The 20,585-nt window shown below is 42.1% G+C and overlaps 1 protein-coding gene across 7 annotated transcripts in view; it reads right to left on the bottom strand.

Annotated features, from left to right (window-relative positions):
• Positions 1-20,585, bottom strand: part of camta1a (calmodulin binding transcription activator 1a) — a 1,208,107-nt gene that overhangs the window by 110,987 nt on the left and 1,076,535 nt on the right. For 6 of the 7 annotated variants that reach the window (XM_043675998.1, XM_043675994.1, XM_043675992.1 and 3 more), the window contains 2 exons: positions 6,843-6,983; positions 566-2,451 (listed from right to left, as the gene is read on the bottom strand). In XM_043675998.1, the coding sequence (XP_043531933.1) occupies positions 566-2,451; positions 6,843-6,983 (2,027 nt within the window). The remainder of the gene's footprint in view (positions 1-565; positions 2,452-6,842; positions 6,984-20,585) is intronic. The other variant, XM_043675997.1, reaches the window with a different exon arrangement.

Genomic DNA, 20,585 nt, shown 5'->3' with positions numbered 1-20,585 from the left:
GCTCAGAGGTAGGGACACTACAGCTGTGCCACAATAGCCCTCGTTGATCTCCAAATTAGCATGATAAATTGGAAAGGATGTGAAAATGTTGTAGATGGTACACAAGAGCTTTACTGAGATGGTTCCAAGGATGAAAATTATGTTGATAGACTGGAGAAACTGGCAGTCTTCTTCTTAAGTGCACAGAAGGCCAAGAAAAGACTTGATAAAGGTGTTTAAGACCACGAAAGATTTTGACTGGGAGCTCATCTTCATTCACTCAATGACTAAAGAGTTGATAACCAGACAGTTCAAATTTAAGGTGAATGTGAAAAGAACCAGCAAGGACATGATTAGGTGGTGAAAACTGAGTCAACAGCAGCCTTCAAATGGAATTGGATAAATACTCTGGAGACAGAAGTCATCCAGAGATTTGATGATGGAGTACAGAAGTGGAACTAATAGGATTGCTCATTGGAAGAGCTTGATAGTATCTGCAGGCTGAATGGCCCCTTCCTCTGCTGTTCTATTCTATCATTTTAAAGTTGTGAGAATGGGATTAATCCTCCCCACAGCCCCATCTCACCTCAGGGTAAGACCACTCTGGGGAATAATCCGTCACCATGAACAAGCGTCCACTCTGTTGCAAGGACCCCAGTGCCCCCTGGGCTGAGACCACCTCAGACACGTGCATGTAGGTCATGGAGTTGCCCCCGTTCTCCCCTCCATTGAGCTGCAGACCCTGTTGTTGCTGCTGTTGCTGTGGCTGCTGCTGCTGGGGACTGCAGCAAGGGATACAGATCTCCGCCTGGCTGAAGGTGGCCACTCTGGCTCTCTCTTCTTCTGACTGCTGCAGAGTGCCCCCAGCACCCGTCTCGCTAGTCACCAGTTGATGCCCATACAGTGTGCTGGCGCCACCCTCCACGGATATGAAGTCGTTGATCAGGTCTGAGAACTGATTGCTGAAGGAGATATCAAAGTGGTCCAGGTTGAGCTCCATGTTAGCTGAGGGTCCAAGACTGTGGTGGGCCACTGGGTACAGCCCTGATACCATGTTGCCCTGGAGGATGGGCAGCCCGTTGCCCCCGGCCTCTGCCTGGATGTAGTGCTCAGTGCTACAGGCCGGCAGTTCGGCAGACTTCAAGAGGCCCTCACCTCCCTCTGACTGAGCTGCTGTTTCCATGGGGACCTCTGCCTCAGCCGCAATGGGCTGGAAGTTAGCCTGGAACTGCAGCAACTGCAGGGAAGGGGTGGCCTCCATGCGTCCCTGCTGCACAGGACCATTGCAGCTAGATGCAGCCTGCGTGGGTGACTCCGTCTTGACGTTGGCTAATCCCAAGTTGCTGCTGAAAGGGCCTCCACCATCATTCAGGCCATTGCTGTGTGTGCTGGGCTCAAGCTGATGGGCCTTGTTGGCCTCCTGAAGGAAGAAGCTGGGAGAGGGGTTCTGGTGAACGTGTGGGCTCTGGACATTCTGTGTGTAACCTGAAGAGAAGTCCTTGCTGGAGTCGATAGCACTGAAGTCCATTTGCTCCAGTGTGGTGCTGGGACTGAGGCCCCCAGATGACAGCAAAGCTGAACCAGGGGTCAAAGAGATGGAGGCAGGGGTGGAACTGGTTTGGAATCCTTCCTTGGACATCTGCTGCTCAAAAGAGTTATCCTCAGTCTTGATCTCCTTCACCAAGGGTCCACTGAAGCAGTAGCCGCCCTCGTTGCCTGGTGACTGTCGTGAGTTGCCACTGCTGGTGTCATTTTTTAGCGCCCCTCCTCCATAGGTTTGGCCTTGTTTGGGATTATTGAGGAAGCAGTCAGGATCAAAGTTCATGTTGGCCTCTGGAATCTTCTCACTGCTCTCCAGGGTGGAGGAAAGCACCAAGTCCTCTGCTACACCGGCCGACATTATGGACAAGCCATCAGGGTTGCCAGTGGCTGCTGAGGAGGCGAAGGCAAACTTGTGCCCATCCGAGTTGACAGCCAAGACCAGTCCTTGGGCCCCAGTGTCTGAGGCAATGAGGTGCTGGCCAGGCCCTGCACTGGGAGACATGGTATACACTGCCTCATTGGTCACCTCTGACATGAAGACAGTGGCATTCTGGGATAGACTGCACATGACGGAGGCCACCGCCATGCTGGAGACACCAGTGATGGCTGGGCTGTCGGCCATGTCTGTTTCGCTGTTTAGGCCACTGCTGATGGAGACTGGGGAGTTCTGGGTGGTGTCAGGCACCTCCACCTGATTGGTGGAGGAGACCTCAGTGCTGTTCTGGTGCAACAGGACAGGCTTGGCCAACTTCCCATTCCGCTTTTCACGGCTTGAGGCCTTGCCGTGTCCATGGTCATTCTTGCCTTCGGAAACATCATTGTTCTGGACTTCAGGGTGGTTGCTGTAGGTGCCGGTTCGTGGCTCCACCTTTGGTGATATGATGCGGTGTTTGGCACTGTTGCACTTGTGGTGAACGCTGCTCCCGGCACCTAGAGGTTGGGTGAAAGAAACAGGAAAATCAGTCAGTCAGTCAGGGGATCAATATTTTTACTGTATCCCTTGCCCCAGCAAATATTACAAATCTAGTGGCAACAGGACAGGCAACGCATACCAACTAGATCCACTATAACATCCTGTCATGAGATGTTAGCTGTGGCTCAGTCAGTAGCACTCTCACTCTGAAGCAGAAGGTTATAATATCAAGCTGTCAGAAACAACACTGCCAATCACAGTGCAGTATTGAGGAAACACTGCACTGTCGGTGATATCGTCTTATGACAAAAACATAGTGCTGAGTCTCTGTCTGCCCTCTCAGATTAATGCAACAACTTTCATGGTCACTATTTTGAAAAAGAGTCCTTAGTGTCATGGCCAATGTTTGTTCCACAACTACCACTTAAAAAAGAAAACATGATGCAGTCATTATCGTGAATAATGTCATCACATTACTGTTTGTGGGAGCTAGATGTGTACAATATGCCTACCACATTCCCTGAACAACAACTGCGTCTGCACCGCGTTTTCTCTAACATGCTTTGGGACTCTCTGAAGACATGAGAGATCCTATACACAGAGGAACCTCAATTATCCAAAGGACACGAGCGGGGAGTATTTCATTTGGTTAATCGGATTCCAGATAATCGAATGCCTGATAACATAGTTTAGCCAAGCATCAGGACTTGCAAGCTTGCCGGATAATCCAATATTCAGCTAATGGAATGCCAGATAATCGAGGTTCCTCCGTAAATACAAGTTCTTCCTTTCTTTAACTCTATCTCTTTGAGAGATGTACCTTCACCCCTGCCAGAAGGTATGACTGTGGCAAAACATTGAGTTGTAATTTCTTGACTGCATATTCAGGAAAAAGGTAATGTTGGTTCAGACTTTGGGGCCGTGGGGAGTATTGGGGGGTGGTGCAAGTGTAATCCATGGCCACTTCACAGCTCACACCATGGCTGGAGGGAGTCTAGGTGGTCACTTTCCCACAAACAGTTTAAATTCAGTTGATAATGTCCTCCCTCTGCCCACTCCGAAGCAACTCCAGGAATAGCTCCAGGTATAACTCTTATCTCAGATTCTCCTTTGACTATGTGAAGAGATGATGTAGAGAAGCCAGTGCTGCACTGGGGTGGGCAAAGTCAAAAATCACACGACACCAGGTTATAGTCCAAAGTGTTTATTTGAAACTAAAAGATTTTGGAGCGGGGTATTGAAAGCTTGTGGTTTCAAATAAATCTGTTGGACTATAACCTGGTGTCGTGTGATTTTTGACTGTGAAGAGAGTCTGTCTCCAATTGCATCTCTTTGCAAGTATTAATTTCTTGATTCTGAGCTGTTTCAACAGCTTTCAATCACATAAAATTGGAGCCCCTCACTAAAAAAAAATCCTTTAAATTCTTAAAAAGCCCCACAGACTTTTAGCAATTGAAATAAACCATTAGACTAAGCTGCCTCCTTTTCAACTAGGTAATGTAAACTGAGAGATTAAATATTATTTTTTGCAAATTGGATTTCTGGTTTCTGAGTTAGTAACTAGTAGGTTTGCTGTATGTTTGAAGTTAAGAATTAATTTGTAAGTATTTCTGTAGCCATGGTATTTTTATTTTTAAAAACATCAAGGCTACAGGAATGCTTACAATTTAAAAATAAAATTGAAACCTGGTTTAGAGTAAGTGGGTTTATGTGTACCACGAATGGACGTTTGTTTATTTTCGATAAGATTTTAGTTTTGCAAGCAGCAAGGTAAATAATGGGGCCTCAAGGGTTTGTGAGAGAATTCTGGAATACTTTTAATTTGAAGGGTAACACTCATAGCTTAGAGAACAGGACTTCTGGTTTCAATTTTTTATTTTGAGTTTGGAGCAGTCCTTTGAGTCCATAGAACAGGATCGATATACAGAGCAGCGCTCCCGAGAGTGTAAGGATATAGAGAGAACAAAGTTACCTTAGAGTGAATAGTGTTAGTCTCAGGCCAGAGGTATTGGGTTAAAACCCTGGTGACCTAAAGCTCAGCATGTTTAAACAGATGTATAAAGGCTTGAGAAAGAAGCTATTTGAAATTCCAATCTAAAAGCTGAAGTCGTAAGTGACGAGATATTAGATAAAGGGATTCTAGTGTGAGTGTTATGTGAATGGTTTATGGATAATGTACCAGGGCTGTATTTTGGACACTCAACAAAAGCTATTTTGCTTCTTTCCAACTTATAAAGGAGTGTTTTGGAATTATATTTTTAACCTTTTAATTTGCATTATAAGCAGATGGTTTGGTTTAATCAATTTTAACTTCATTTCTTTTACTAATAAACTTCCCTTCTATCATTAAAGCAATGTCTGTAGCATTGTGTTCTTATGTTTCAGTGAGAAACCACTTTGTTGAAACCAAAGCATGATCTATCAAGCTAGCTTTCCGTCTGGCATCTGACCTGTCCATTAATAACATCAGTTGGGATCATAACAGGTATCAAGTCTTTCGTCAATTCATCAAAACTCTTAGCATTTTCATCTTTAGCATCATCTCATCATCCTTCAGTGCACTATATCAGCACTGATCTCCATTTAGTTGTTTCCACAGTTTTCCCCTTTCTAATGCTATCTTGATCCAACTCAATTTCGAATGGTGATCAGTCTCAAATGTAGGCCTGGGTTTACTCATGGTTGTAATTAGCAGCAATCTCAGGCAAATTTCAACAGGACCATGAACCCTAAGTTCCAGAATTTCATCACTCAGCTCCTCTGCCTCATTCTCATACTTGAAAAAGCTCCTTAAAACTTACCTCTTTGACTAAACGTTTGTCACCTTGTATGTCTCAATGTCAAATTTTATTGGATTATTGCTCCTGTGAGATGTTTTACTGTAGTAAAGGTATTATATATGTATGATTGGGTGTTGCAACACATTTGAATCCCCAATCAAACTCCATTACATTGTGGCTGTAAGTCTAGCCTTTTAAAGTGTATAATTACATGTAATTGTGCGCTTATTAAATTTGTGACACCTGATCTTCAGTGTTTAAGAACACTACAGATATGAGGAGTAAATTATAAGTAAAATCTCCTTGCAACTGTTCACCAGTATCTATTTACATTTAAAGATTATTATTAATGAAACTGTCAGTAACTATTAGTTTGAAACGATTCCTGGGTATGACAGTGCGACAACATTATATGTTACACAGGTTTCTGCTCATTAACCGGGTTGACTGAGTACAAAAACTTCACTGTTCACAAAAAGCATCCTCTTATCAGTCCACATCGCCACCTCCAAAATCTTCTACACCCTCAACTTGTTCCAGCTTCACTAATCACCATCTCTAAGCCCACCATCACCCATGTCTGATTACTCCCTCCCCAAAACCAATCCCTTAGCCTTGCTGTTGCACAAACACCACCTTTTCAACACCTTTCCTCCTGCCAACACCTCCCCTCATCCTGCCTTGTTACCACCAATTCCCTCACTATTCTCATAGTGCCCACAGGCCCTCCCAATTTACAAGAGGAAGTACTAAAGTTTGATATAATGAAGATCTCTACACATTGGGAAGAACCCAGAATGAACCCTCAAAACTGTACTGTCAGGAATGACGTCTTTCAGACGAGATGTTAAAAACAATCCCCTCTACTCTTTCAGGTAGATGCAAAGGATCCCACAGCATTGATTTGAAGAAAAGTAGGGGAGTTCTCCCCAGTTTCCTGGCCAACACAGATGCCAGATTGTATAATATATTGACACGTTGCAGTTAGTGGGAGTTTGTAGTGCTCAAGTTAGCTGTCATGTTCCCCAGAGACAACACTTCAAGGATACCTCATTCACTGTAAAGTGGTAATAGCATATCCTGAAGTCAAGAAAGAAGCTATTTTAATGAGTTTCTTTTTGGTTTTATTCTGGGCAATATTTGGGGGCAGTACTCCCAGTCTCCAAGCCCCTGGGTGAGGGTGTGGGGCAGCTGAGGCTTGATTGTTCTGTGCTCACCTCAGCCCTGTTGACCAGTCTGTATGACATTAGGAGGTGAATTTGGGAGCTCCTTGGTCACTTTGCCTTTAACATCATGAATGAAACAAGGGCAATCATATGGTTGCAGCAGAGCATTCGAAGGGAATCTGTCTCCCAACAGATGAGGACAAGATCAAGTTCATCTCTGATAGGTACCAAGATGGAATAATGCACCAACTCTCACTGTTTGGACTCACATAATGGGAACAGAGTGGGTTGATGGTGTTTGTGAAGATGTACTCCAACAAGGAGTCAGCAGCTTTGGGGGCAAGGGGAAGGTGTGGGTCTGGGCAGTTTTGATGGAAAATAACATCCATAAAACTATTTTTGAAAGTTCAAACCACTAAGAGCCACGCGCTAATTGGAAGGGTTACCCCTGGTCAGTCCTACCCAAATTGCCGGTGCACAGGCAGTTGTGGGTGCGAGGCTGCGGCTTGGTCTGATGGCTGTCCAGGATCTGCTGAACGAGCTGCTCCACCGAGAAACCAGCGCTGGTGTTCCCATTACTGCAGGTCCACTTGATGCCGTGAACTGTTGGAAAAATGCAGACACCATGAGAAACCACCTGGCACCGTTGGAGTGGGGCGGGGTGGGGCGGGTGGAGATTGAATAATGGGTGTCATCTGGTAGAAGACGGCTCTGAATGTGCTCCAGTCCGATTAAAGACTACCATGAAAAAATGGAGAAGAAATTCAATCACGGGATGCGGAGAGTGTGAGCCTGATGGCCAGTGGCTGCCATTTTGATTCAGCTCTTCAAAGGACAGCGGCACAGATAGGTGGTTATCAAATGGAGTAAAGATCATCAACTTAGACTGGGATAGCCAATTAAGACCCTAGTTCTGGTGACACCATTGGATTGCCAGGTGTACACTATAAACTGGCTCATGTTGAAAAATGTGGACTGTATTGTTAGACACAGGTTCTGGAAATGATGCCCAATTCCTCTCAATAGAAAGGGGGAGAAAATCCAGGAGTAAAGAGGCTAATTTTCCAACGTTGTGTTTCCAGCAGGTAATCTTGCCCTTCATGAAGGTGAATTAGAAACTGAGATGCATCTGTAGTATGATTTCCTGACTGTTAAAAACCACAGCTGTAACATTAATGCCCAACATATGCCTGAATAAGCATCAAGTCCATCACCCTGCATTCACTGACCGACATTGGCTTCTGTCCAACAATGTTACCGTTTAAAAATTGTCATCTTCATACAAATCAATTGCTTTGCCTTTCCAAACCTTGTAACTCGCTTGAGCCCTATCCTTCAAGATCTCTGAAGTCCTTCAATTCCAGCATTTTTTACATTCCTAATTTTTCTGTCTCCAGCACTGTATCCATACCTTCACCTGCCCCAAGAATCTTGTCTCCAATTATCCAAGAGTTCCTATATCTCCTCAGCATCGGAAACCTCAAGATGTGTTAAAGATGCTGCATAAATCCTCTCATAATTATGAACCCCTTAACAGATGGCTTTTTGATTGGTTGAATGTCGTTCTTTATTGTACCCTCATAACTCAAGTCTTTCTTCCCGACAATCATTTAAATAAATCTCTTACTACATTCCTTTCCTGTCCATGATACCCGTTCTAAATAAGGTATCCAAAACTGGGCAAGATTTCCTAACTGGTGGGACCAATAATCCATCTTAGCGGAACATTACCTCTTAGCTGTTGTGCTGTATTCTTGTACAAATGCAGCTTGTCGTAATAAAATGCTAAACAATGCTAACTCCTACTTCAGCACCCAGCTCTCTTTAAAATCAAGAATAACATATCCTGAGAATAAATGTGCTCATTTTGAAGTTACAGAACCAATTGCGGAGAAGTAAACACTGGATTGGTTTGGAGGTCAGTTCAGACTCTGTTACTGGGACAGTTCAAGTTGATGTCAATTAAGAAAGTGCAGACATTCTGGCTCCAGGTAATTTTATGTTTGTGAAGAGTTTCTTTCTACCTTTTGTTGAACTTTGACAAAAGATTCAGCAGAATGCTTGAGAGTTTTGAGAGATGAACCAGTTTGCAATATTGTAGAAACTGTAAATTGAATTCTCCTTTCAATTCAAACCGCAGAATTGCTTTAGCTAGAACAAGAAACATTAAATAAATTGGCAGTTCGGCTGATAGAAGCAAAACATTAGGGCTATGATGGGAGAGATGGGTACAATAGGAGTAGATTTCACTGGGAAGAATAGCCTCTTTTCTTTGGCTGAGAGACTTCCTTGAGTTTTCCCTTGTTAGGAGTCTTACCTGTGACTGTTCAGTTACTTCAGGAGATCTGATGCAAGTCTCTCATAGTGTAAATTACGCATGGTCTGCTGTCTAGTTCCCCCATTTTCTCATGGGCTAAGATCTTGACTGTTAATGTCAAGACTGTTTCTTAATCCACTCCTTCCCCTCAACTTGTCCCCAAATCCCAGAGGACACTTGGAACCCATTTTGCTAGACAGAGTCAAAGGTTGGGATATGTGGTCGGCATGGACGGGTTGGACCGAAGGGTCTGTTTCCATGCTGTATATCTCTATGACTCTATGACATCAATAATAGGTATATTGAAGACCGTGGAGGATGTATTATGGGTACAACTAAACCACAGCAAAGAGCTCTCATGAGTGCATTTTCCTTATTTGGTAGCTATGGGAAGATTTGGGGCATTTTACATTCTCATTCAAAACCTTCATCAGAAAACTTGTAAGAACAGTGTCACCTGCTGTTTCTAGCCATGTACACCTGTTCTTTGGTGATTCCACCTACCACCCATTGGAGAATCCCCACTGAAAATCCAGGTACTCATGATTCCACTGCTAAAGGAAGGTAAAAAATTGCATTTATTTAGCACCTTTCATGACCTCAGGATGTAACAAAGTGCTCCACAATCGATGAAGTATTTGTGAAGTGTAGTCCCGTCAGGAAATTTACATTACTAGCAGAATCCAATTCTTTCACCTTTTGCTCCTATACTAGAATAATTTAAGAATCAAATATTAATTTATAAAATAAGAATTATGGTGATGCACTGACCATTAAAATCTGGGATCTGGGTTTACTGTTTCTGTTTGCTCTATAACGTTCCTACATGAATTTCAGTCTCAATGCAGTTTCAAGTTATCAAATTCGCAAAACACAAAAACTGCCTTAAACCAGGTTGGCCCTCTCACTCAGTATTCAAATGATATCTAGTCTGAGGTGCAGCTTTGTAACAGTGTAGAAGGAGCTTTGGTCTTTATTTCACCTGTGTTGTATTTGTTCAGGGAGCTTTTGAAGGGATATGTAGAAGAAGGTCTACACAGTATCTAACCTGCTCTGTAAGTGCTTACTAGGGTTACGTGGAGGGAGCTGTGTTCTATACCTAACCCATCCTGGGATGTTATTAATCACTTTCAGAATCACAAGAGTAAAACTGTTATTTTCATTCTTATCCATCAAATAAACAGAGCACAAACCTGTTCATTAACAAACTTCTTTAAACTACCACCTCCATAGCCATTTAAACTATGTGAAGCTGTGCTATGTGCAATTGTTCATGGGTCAGCTGTATCAAAATTGTTGTTGCCCAATGGCTGCTCATACACTGATGTTATAAAGTTGTAAAATTGCTGCAGCACGAGGAGGCACACACCAGAGGGCGTCGCTCTCCTATGGAAGCTCCTCCACTGGGAGACTGTTCAATCACAGCAAAAATAAAGACAAATAAATCTGACATAGCGCCAGAAGAAACATGGAGGAAGAGAATTGGTTCAAATTACCCTAGGAAAGGAATATGAACAGAATCTTCACTTTCCTTAAGTTTGCCAGTGGTGCTGTAGCTAAAATTGATCTTGTAAACCTGATGTAAACCATTGCCATGAACACAAAACAAAGAACTACTCTTCAGACACAATGGAAGAAAGATGTTCCATGACGTTCATGATTATTTGGTGAACACTTTTCAACTGGTCAATCCCTTTCCCTCATTTCAGAGTCTCAAAACCAAAAGCGGTGGGAGGGTTTCACTCTGCTGTATGTGGAAGCCACACTGCTTACATGAGGTCACATTCATTAGGGCTGAATCGAGACATTTTCAGCACAGTTTAGCAGCAGTCTATATGAAGAGACTTTCTCGGGGCACTAGATATTTAAACGGAACTCTGGAGTACTAGCTTGAGAGGATCTTTAGAGGTGAGAAGGAAGGATGTGAGTTCACCGAACAAGCTACCCCCTTCACATCACTGATAACTCCCTAACCTCAGGAGTGTTTGACAGAATAGTACAGAGAGAGTTTTAGTTTATATCTAATCTGAACGTACCTGCTTTGGGAGTGTTTGACAGGAAGGTTAAAAAATAGATTTAATCTTGATTTAAAGCCACTTGTACTCTGCACTTGTACTGCTAATTGTTAGCAACTAGCTTTAGTAAATCTGACGAGACTGCCTTTGGGGTGTATGTGACACAAAATAATTTCTTCATGTTCTGCTGAAGACAATCATTAACTCTGAAAATGCAATTATTATATGTAAAAATCATTCTACTTCCAGGATTGATATTTATACCCATTCCTTATCACAATACGCACACTGAGCTGAGCCTCACATGCAACAGCCAAATCCATCGAATATCCATAAAAAAGCTGGCTTTTTGTTGAATTGTATTGGTACTGGATGAATTACAGAGTTCAGTTCTCACCACTGGAAGCAATGATGTTGGACTGAAAGAATCTGGTCACTGCTGCTGGCACTAGTAAAGTGAACCTACCTGGTGTGGTGATGCTTCTTGCTGAATTGTTATGTATTGATAGCTAGTACCCTCTGAAACAGTGAAACATTTGTACCCCAAGAGCGCCCGCATTACAAGTGAACAGTCAATAAAAATTATACAATACAGAATTTTGAAGCCATTTTCTGTATGAGAATTATCATGCACCAGATGTATTTAGAGGTGATCTTCCTTGATATTTTGAATGCTAAAGAGCCTCCAAAATAACAAAGTCAGAGTTTTAAGTTGCAATACTGGTTACACTGCCTTTACAGCAAGGTGTCATCTTGCTAAAAGAATTGAAATCTACACTAGGAATAGTCAAACAATCCTTAAGTAGCTCATTGACAATTAAAACAAGTTAGTGTAGCATTTTAATGGCTAGCATTTAAACTAATCTTTCTTATAAATAACCAGCTGATTGGGAGGAACTAGTCGTGGCTGCGTTACTTAAAAGTTTATCAATTTCCACTGTTCACTCACTCGTGGAGTTTTGAAAAAACAGTTTAATACATATCGGACACTGTGTCATTGCAACATTAACATGCTACTAAGATTTATTCTGAAAATTATCTGAAGACTTCACCTAGAAGTGCTGTGTTAGTCTACCATATTAGACATCGGATTGGTGTCAGTGAAAGAAAGGAAGTGCTCGATCATGGATATCTTTCTAGGGACCTCATTGCATCTTCAGGTGGAACAGGTGAAGGACACAACACAACACCAGCAGCAGAAAGGAACAGGAAGAAAAAGTAGAGACCTTCCACCCTGTGAGTACAGAACATGTCTCTACCTCTGGATCTCCTCCACATGGATCTCTACTGCTGCAATTGACATGCACTGTCCCTCTACTCCTGAGCTATCCTGTAATAGGCTTTCTGTGTATCAGACAATGAACTCCATATCGTTATTGAATGCAATCCAAAAGATGGTCTCTGCTCCGTGTGCTAAACTTACAATGGATTCTTTTTCAGCATCTCCAAGGCAAGTTCAAATTATGTTAATCATCAACTAGCCCAAACTTTCAAATAGGCATGAGTTACTAGCACAGCAATTAATTTGTGCATGTTTCACCCTTTGATCAGAACAATCCATTAAATATCTCATGTTTGCATTTTCTATTACTTGGTGCTTACTGCTTGCAACTTTTTTTTTATATAACCCTACTGTCAATACTTTCTCATTGATTTCCCTGAGTTCTCTACAGTTGGTACATAAGATAGGTAGACCATGGCCTATTTATCTCAAAAGTGTCAGCCATGGCTCAGTGGGTAGCACACTTGCCTAGGAGTTTAGATGTTTACGGCTTAAAGTGTCACGCCTGTACACTGAAAATCCATCTGCAGTACTGAGAAGGTGCTGCACTGTGAGAGGTGCCCTCTTTCAGATACAGTGATAACATAAGGCACCTCTTACTCTTTCAGGTGGAGGTTAAGATGCCATGGTGTTATTTGGAAGAAGAGAAAGGGAGTTCTCCTTGGTGTCCTGGCCAATATTTATCCCTCAGTAAAACTTCACAAAACCAGACTACCTGGTAAATATAGCATTGCTGTTTGTGGGATTTTGTATGTACTTAAATTAGCTGAAGGTATTCCTGCATTTTAACAGTGACAATGCTTTGGAAGTGTTTGATTGACTATAAAACATTTTAGATACATGAAAGACTGATAAATATAAGTCTGACTTCCTCTTTTTACATTAGTGGCAAAGTGTTTTCTAGTCATGGGGGAGTCAAGAGGAAACAAACTTATAATCGGAGCCAAAGCATTCAACAGAGAGACTTAGGAGACCCTTCTTCATGTGAAACACGGTAGAAGCATGGCACTCTCTCCCACAGAAGGCAGTGCTTCCAGTCTAATTAATAATTTTAAATCTGTGATCAGTAGCTTTTACGAGACACTTTGTATTGGCAAAGGCAGGAAGGTGGCATTAAGGTACAAATCAACCATTATTTCAGTAAAGGCTGAATGCAGGGGACTCAACAGCTTACTCAGTAGCTTACTCCAATAACAATTTAAATGGGTTAAAATTAGATGGGTTTTGTCCATGCTGTCAATCCTCCAGCTTGTCTTCCTGCCTGAATCCATAGTGCCATCTTAAAGCACAGCATATCAGTCTGGTCCCAGCAACCACTCAACTGGGGCAAAATCCTGAACTATTGTCCCAGCTCAATGTTAGAAAGGGATGACTGGTGCCTTTCTTCCACCTTCTGATGGTCCTGACACTCCCTAGGGTGCTGATTGGTGACTACATGTCTGAAAGGACACCTGGAGGAGGTACCAGTAGTAGACAGTTTGTTCTTGTGGAACTGTAGCCAGCAAGCCTCAATGTATTCAGGACAGATGAGAAATGAGTCAGCTAAGGAAATTGGCGACAGAAAATCAATAAAAATCCTGTGCTGTAGGACATGGTTGCTCAAACAATCTTTCATTGCTTCCAGCCATTTACAAAACCAATGAACAGTGAGACAGAAAATCCACACTAAATTTGCAGAAATTTCTTACATTAATTACAGCTTACAACAAGAATATTTTATTTTGACGTCTTGCTAATAGTTTACAATTACTTTTCTGATATTCTCCTCACGTGCATATACTACTGTGGGCAGGTTTTAGAATCACAGAATCCTACAGTGCAGAAAGAGGCCAGTTGGCCCATCGAGACTGCACTGGCTCTCCAAACAGCATCCCACCCAGACTCAGGCCCCCACCCTAACTCTGTTATCTTGTATTCAACATAGCTAATCCACCTAGCCTGCACATTGCTGAATATTTGGGGTAATTTAGTGTGACTAATCCACCTCACCACACATCTTTGGACTGTGGGAGGAAACAGAGCAGCTGAGGAAACCCATACAGAGACTTGGGAGAATATGCAAACTCCCCGTTTGTCACCCAAACCTGGAAGTGAATCCGGATCCCTGGCACTGTGAGGCAGCAATGCTAACCACTGAGCCACCGTTTTACTACTTTGAGGGAAAGTGAGGGCTGCAGATCAGAGCTGAAAATGTGTTGCTGGAAAAGCGCAGCAGGTCAGGCAGCACTGGAAAAGTGCTGCCTGACCTGCTGCGCTTTTCCAGCAACACATTTTCAGCACCGTTTTACTACTGGTGAATGAGTTTTTCCCTACGTCTGCAATTTTTCTTTGATGCTATAATGGAGTTAAGAATAGAATCATTTTCTCTTTGCAATTTCTCCAAACCCTGCCCTCTTTATCAGCACATACACTACCAGGGCAGATATAACACGTGTTGTTATATCTGCCACAATATGTACAGCATAGTAGACACAGTGAAAAGCTTGCTCTACACCTTCCCTCTGTTGGTACAACACAGATTAAATACAGAGTATAGATTCCTCTGTTTTGGATTTGTACAGCACAGATTACATATAGTGTAAAGCTCTCTCTACATTGTCCCAGTGCAGGTAACACTTGTTAGATACACAATAAAGCTTCCACTACTCAGTCCAATGTAGGTGCAGCACAGATTAGACACAAAGTAAAGCCCTCTCTGCTTTTCCTAATAAAATGGCTCATTTCAGGAGTTGGAAAAGACCCTATGTCATATTTTAATTTCCCATCCCAGCTGCCCTGTCTGTTTTTCAAAATATTGCTGAATTAGGATCATTTAATGTTCAATTAGCTCACCAGCACTGTGCCCCAGTGACAGGAAGTACCACCAGAAGTGGAGGAATGGCACTAGTTTTTGCTTCCTGGCATTGAATTGGGTCAGTGGTTCAGGGTTTTGTCCCAGTTGAGTGACTGCCAGGCAGGAGAGAGTTACCAGCTGGGACCAGGCTGAGATGTTTGTTGCTTTGTGATCATGAATGGTTGCTCGACAGTCAGCCAACAGGAGGAATCCCATTAACTACCTTTCTCTTGTCCAAAAAGCAAGTGCTCATTACTACTCTCTCCCTCCTATAACACAGCCATGTTTGTTTCTATGCTGTCAACGACTGTTTTATTCAACAAGAGTCAACTTTTGCTGGCAAATTTATTGTGGCATAGTAACAAACACATTTGAAATCCACAGCCACCACATTTTTTTAATATTTTAATCATTCATCCACAGGATGTGGGCATTGCTAGCTAGCCAAAATTTATTAGATTAGATTAGATTAGATTACTTACAGTGTGGAAACAGGCCCTTTGGCCCAACAAGTCCACACCGCCCCGCCGAAGCGTAACCCACCCATACCCCTACATCCACCCCTTACCTAACACTACGGGCAATTTAGCATGGCCAATTCACCTGACCTGCACATCTTTGGACTGTGGGAGGAAACCGGAGCATCCGGAGGAAACCCACACAGACACGGGGAGAATGTGCAAACTCCACACAGTCAGTCGTCTGAGGCGGGAATTCAACCCGGGTCTCTGGCGCTGTCATCCCTAGTTGCCCTTGAGCAGGTGGTGATGAGCTGCCTTCTTAAACTACTGCAGTCCATTTGGTGTAGGTTCATCCACAATGCCATTATGGCGGGAGTTCCAGGATTTTAACCCAGCAACAGTGAAGAAATGATGATATATTTCCAAGTAGGATGGTGTGTGGCTTGGAGGGGAACTTGCAGGTGTTGGTGTTTGCATGTATCTGCAGCCTTTGGCCTTTTAGATAGTAATGGTTGTAGGTTTGGAAGGTGTTGCCAAAGGATCTCTAGTGAATCTCTGCAGTGCATCTTGTAGATGGTGCATATTGCTGCTACTGGGTACTAGTGGTGGAATGAATGAATGTTTGTGGATTTGGGAGCAGTCAAGCAGGATGCTTGCTTTGTCCTGTTATGTGTCAAGCTTCTTGAGTGTTGTTGGAGCTGCACCCATCCAGGCAAGTGGGGAGTATGTTATCATACTTCTGACCTGTCTTGTAGATGGTGGACAGGCTTTGTGGATTCAGGAGGTGAGTTACTCGCTGCAGGATTCCTAGCCTCTGACCTGTTCTTGTAGCCAAAGTATTTTTATGGCTAGTCCAGTTCAGTTTCTGGACAATGGTAAAATCCTAGGATATTGATCATGAGGATTCAGCAATGTTAATGTCACTTAATGTCAAGGGGCAAAGATTAGATTGTCTCCCATTTGAAATGTTCACTGTCTGGCACTTGTGTGATACGAATGTTACTTGTCACTTATCAGTCCAAACTTGGATATTGTCCAGGTCTTATTATAAAATAGATCTCAACAGCTTTGGTTACTGTGAAATTGCAAATTGTGCTGAACATGGTGCAATCATTGGCGAACATCTCTATGATAAAGGGAAGGTCATTGATGAAGGAGCTGAATGTAGTTGGGCCGAGGACACAACCCTGAGGGAGTGGGCTCTCATGGTGCAGTGGTAATGTCCCAATATTTGAAGCAGGAGGTTTGGGTTCAAGTCCCACTTGCTCCAGGGATAACATCTCTGAACATGTTGATTGGAAAATATCTACACTGAGCAAGTCCTGTAGCAATGTCTTAGAGCTGAGATGATTGACCTCCAAGAAACATATCTCATTCTCGATACTCCTTGTCCTTTACCATAGTTGACATCAACCTTATGATACCATGCTCACTTCCCTAGATGTTTCTCTATTGACACTGGAATCACCTATTAATATAGAAGCAAAATATCTGCTTTCTTTTTCCAAGAAAATTTTCCTGAACACACTTCACAAATTCTCCCCCCCTCTGCCCTTTATGTTATTACTCACCCTGCTTTTATTACGTTAATTTAAGTCTCTTGTTATCATGAATTTACAGTTCATATGATCTTAAGAAATAGGAAGAATAGAGCAGACGCTCTGCCATTCAACAAGATCAAGGCTATTCTGATTGTGGCCTTAACTCCCTTCCCCTGCCTGTCCCTCACAACCCTTGACTGCTGTGACATTAAAAATTAACTCAAATTTAAAGATATTTAATGACCCAACTTCCACTACTATTTGGGGAAGACAATTCCAAAACTTAACAACGCTCTGAGAAATAAATTCTTCTTCATCCCCATCTTAAATGGGAGGCAGCTGAGTTTTAAAGTGTGCTGCCTCATTCTAGATTCCCTCATAATGGGAAACACCATCTCAGCATCTGCTCTGTCAAGTTCCTTGAATCCTCCAGGTTTATATAAGATCACCTCACATTTTTCTAAACTTCAATGAGCTGCTCAAACTGCTCATCTGCTCAATGTTTCCTTGTGAGGCAGCACCACCATTGCAGCTGTCAGCCTAGTGAAGCTTCTCTGAATTGTCTCCAATGCAAGCGCATCCCTCCTTAAGTAAGGAGACTGAAACTGCACTCCAGTGTGATGTTACCAATGTCCCATACAGTTGGAACAAGAATTCTCTTTTGTCATAGTCCATTCCTCTCAATAAAGGTCAACATTCAATTTGTCTTTTCAATTACTTTTTGTACCTGCTCACAGTGATTCATGCACAGGATCCCTCTGCACTGCTGAAAGCTGCATTGTCTCTCAATTTTAATGACATTCTGTTTTTCTTGCCAAAGTAAGTCACCTCACATTTTCCCACATTTTACACTAAATCTTTGCCCACTCAGTTAACCTTTGCAGCCTCTCTATGTCATCTCACATTTGCTGCCCTATCTATCATCAGCAAATATGACTACGATCCAATCTGGCTCTTAATCCAAATCATTAATACAGATTGTAAATAATTGAGGTCCCAGATCCAATGTTCCGTACAAGCTTATTTCCACTCTGTGGATCATCAAGGTCTCTGTGTAGCTTCTAGAAGAAAAGCCAATGCGTTGGTATGTGTAGAACCTCACAGTTGATGTGCAACCACACTGCTAGAGCAAACATTACCCAGCACTGGCCCTGTGGCAGACCATAAGCTGCAATCCAAAAAAGATTAATTTATCTTGACTGTTTCATGTTCATTGACTCCCCAATCTACAATAACATATCACTTACATGTATCACCCTACAGAATACCTTTTGGAAATCCAAAACACTACATTTACTGATACCCCCTTCCTCACCCTGCTTGTTCCATTCTCAAAGAGCTTTTTCTTCCGCCCTTCTGTTCCCTTCTTTTCCCCTAATCTAAGGATATGTTTTGTATCTTCCAGAGACACAAAACACTGATTCCAAGTTTCTACCTTGTCTTTGTTTCGTATTATTAATCCCCAGTCTCACTTTTAAGGCATGAAGGCTCTGTTTTTACATTTTTTATATTCCTTTATATTTCTTCAGTTTTTCTCTTCATTTTTTTAGCCATAATTTGACGGTTTCTAAAGCTTTCCCAGTCTTCTGTGCTGCTGTGAATATTTGCAGGATTTATCACAATTTCTTTCAATCTGATACTGTCCCTAATTTCCTTAGTTAACCATGGAGATTTTCTTGCACATTCAAATATATTTTGTAGTTCTTCCATCTCTGCACTTTCACTCCAGATTTGCTTCTCTGCATTTTTCCTATTTGGTGTCCTGTGGAATACTTCGTAGTACAATGGCTCAATTTAACTGTCACCAAATATATTCCATCCTTGATCCTTCCAGGACACCTTTTCTCTCCATCACAGTGTAGTTGAGGAACCCATGACTTGAAGACTTGGCTCTACCTGTGCTCCCAGAGGAATCTTTGACTTCATCACTATTCAGAACTAAATACAAGGTAAAGAGCAAAATGCAAACAGGGTACACCTGCATTGCCTGTCTGATTTTCTTCCCTATATGGCATTTGGCTATTTCCTCTGTACTTTGTAATGTAAGATGTGTGATTTATATATGTATTTAATATAATTTATTTCAGAGTTTGGATTTTGAACTAGTGATAAATGGGGTTTTGGTCTGTGTGTTTAAGGGGCTTAATGATTAGCTTGTCAGTATTTTGGGTCTGAGTTTTTTTTGAAAAAATGGGATGAGAAAGAAATTTCCTTGATTGCTGATGAGAATTTGTTTGCACTGATTAAGTTTTACAAGCAAAGTAAACATTGAAAAAACATTAGCCAGCTTTCAGTTAGAAGGAAACATCCATAGTTTGAAAACCTTTTGGTTGCAGTTGATGTAGAAAGCGGTTTCTCCTGGACAAAGGAGTTAGTTCAGACAAGTTAGGAAATATGCTACTTCAGTGTATGATTTTAGTTTGAAAGTTCCAAATAGGAAGTGTTTCATTAAAACCCTGAAGGGGTTATTTGAAACTGAGAAAGTCTAGGCTCAGTTTTGTGAATACTGAATGAAAAGGCCATCAGACTCTCAAGACCAGAAATTGAGAACAGCAGTGCAGTCAAACCTATAGACATGATAGAGAAGGGAATTCTCTCTGGTGTTTGAGTACTGTAAAGAGATACCATTGGAATAGATGGAATATTGTATTTTACTCTAAGTTTTGAAATATTTCAAGTTGTGTTATATGTAAATAGCTTGATTTATTGCATTTTATCTTTTTTTTATAATAAAATTCTGCCTAGGATCTGACATGTCCTGGAATAACATCAGCTGGGATTAATCCAACCTGCACTCTTTTAAACTGCAGGGTGACCAGCTTCATGTCATCTACAAAATGCACAGTCTCAAGGATGTGCTGTAGTGACTCCAGCTGCATCTTAAGCTCCGAGCCCCAGAACTCTTATTTCCTCCAGCTGATGACACTGCCTATGTGTGCACTAATTCAATGCACAAGAAGCATGCTAGCTTTCCCACCTGAGACAGGATGTTCAATCCATCAGACTAAATTGAAGTTCCATGCCCCTTTTTATTAGGCTATTAAAAGTGACTCACAGAAACAAATGGAAGATTAAATTATAAAAAAGGTTTGACAAAGTTGATGTGTAGAAGGCATTTACACTATGGGAGGAAAGCCAAAACCAGTGATGAAAGATAGTCACAATAAATCCACTCAGGAGAAACACCTTTTCTCAGAGTGGCTAGAATATGAAACACACTTCCCACAAGGAGTAGTCAAGGTGGAGAGGATAGTCATATTTGAGGGAAAGTTAGATAAGCATATGAGGGGTAAACATGTAATAAACTGTGCTGATAGATTGTGATGAACAAAGGTGGAGGGAGGCTCATGTAAAGCATAAAGATCAGCATTGACCTGATAGCCAAAATGTGCTCATCCTTCACTGTATAATTCATGTAATTCTATGCAAAGTCTAACTCATTGGCCTGTCTGGCTCCTGGCTGAAATGAGAATCCTGAGAAATAATTGTTTTTTGAAGGACCAGGGAGTTAGCAGACGCCTGGGAAACCATGCACCATAGTGTATTAAGAGAGAAGCAGAGATGTGAGAGTGAAAAGCAACAAATTGGAGGAGGGGATATAGAACACACAAACAAAATAAAACTCAATTGAGCTGTGAGAGTATGAGAAGCAGGAGGAAGGTGAAAGTACACCACTGATATAGCACATTGTCTTCACTAATGTAGTTTGCTCTGTTATGCAGTCTCCAACATGATATTGGCTTGGAGGAGGGGATA

The sequence above is a fragment of the Chiloscyllium plagiosum genome, chromosome 34, assembly GCF_004010195.1.
Source record: "Chiloscyllium plagiosum isolate BGI_BamShark_2017 chromosome 34, ASM401019v2, whole genome shotgun sequence".
Lineage (NCBI taxonomy): Eukaryota > Metazoa > Chordata > Chondrichthyes > Orectolobiformes > Hemiscylliidae > Chiloscyllium > Chiloscyllium plagiosum.
Note: the sequence above shows the minus strand (reverse complement) of the source record. Positions and strands in the feature narration are given on the sequence as shown.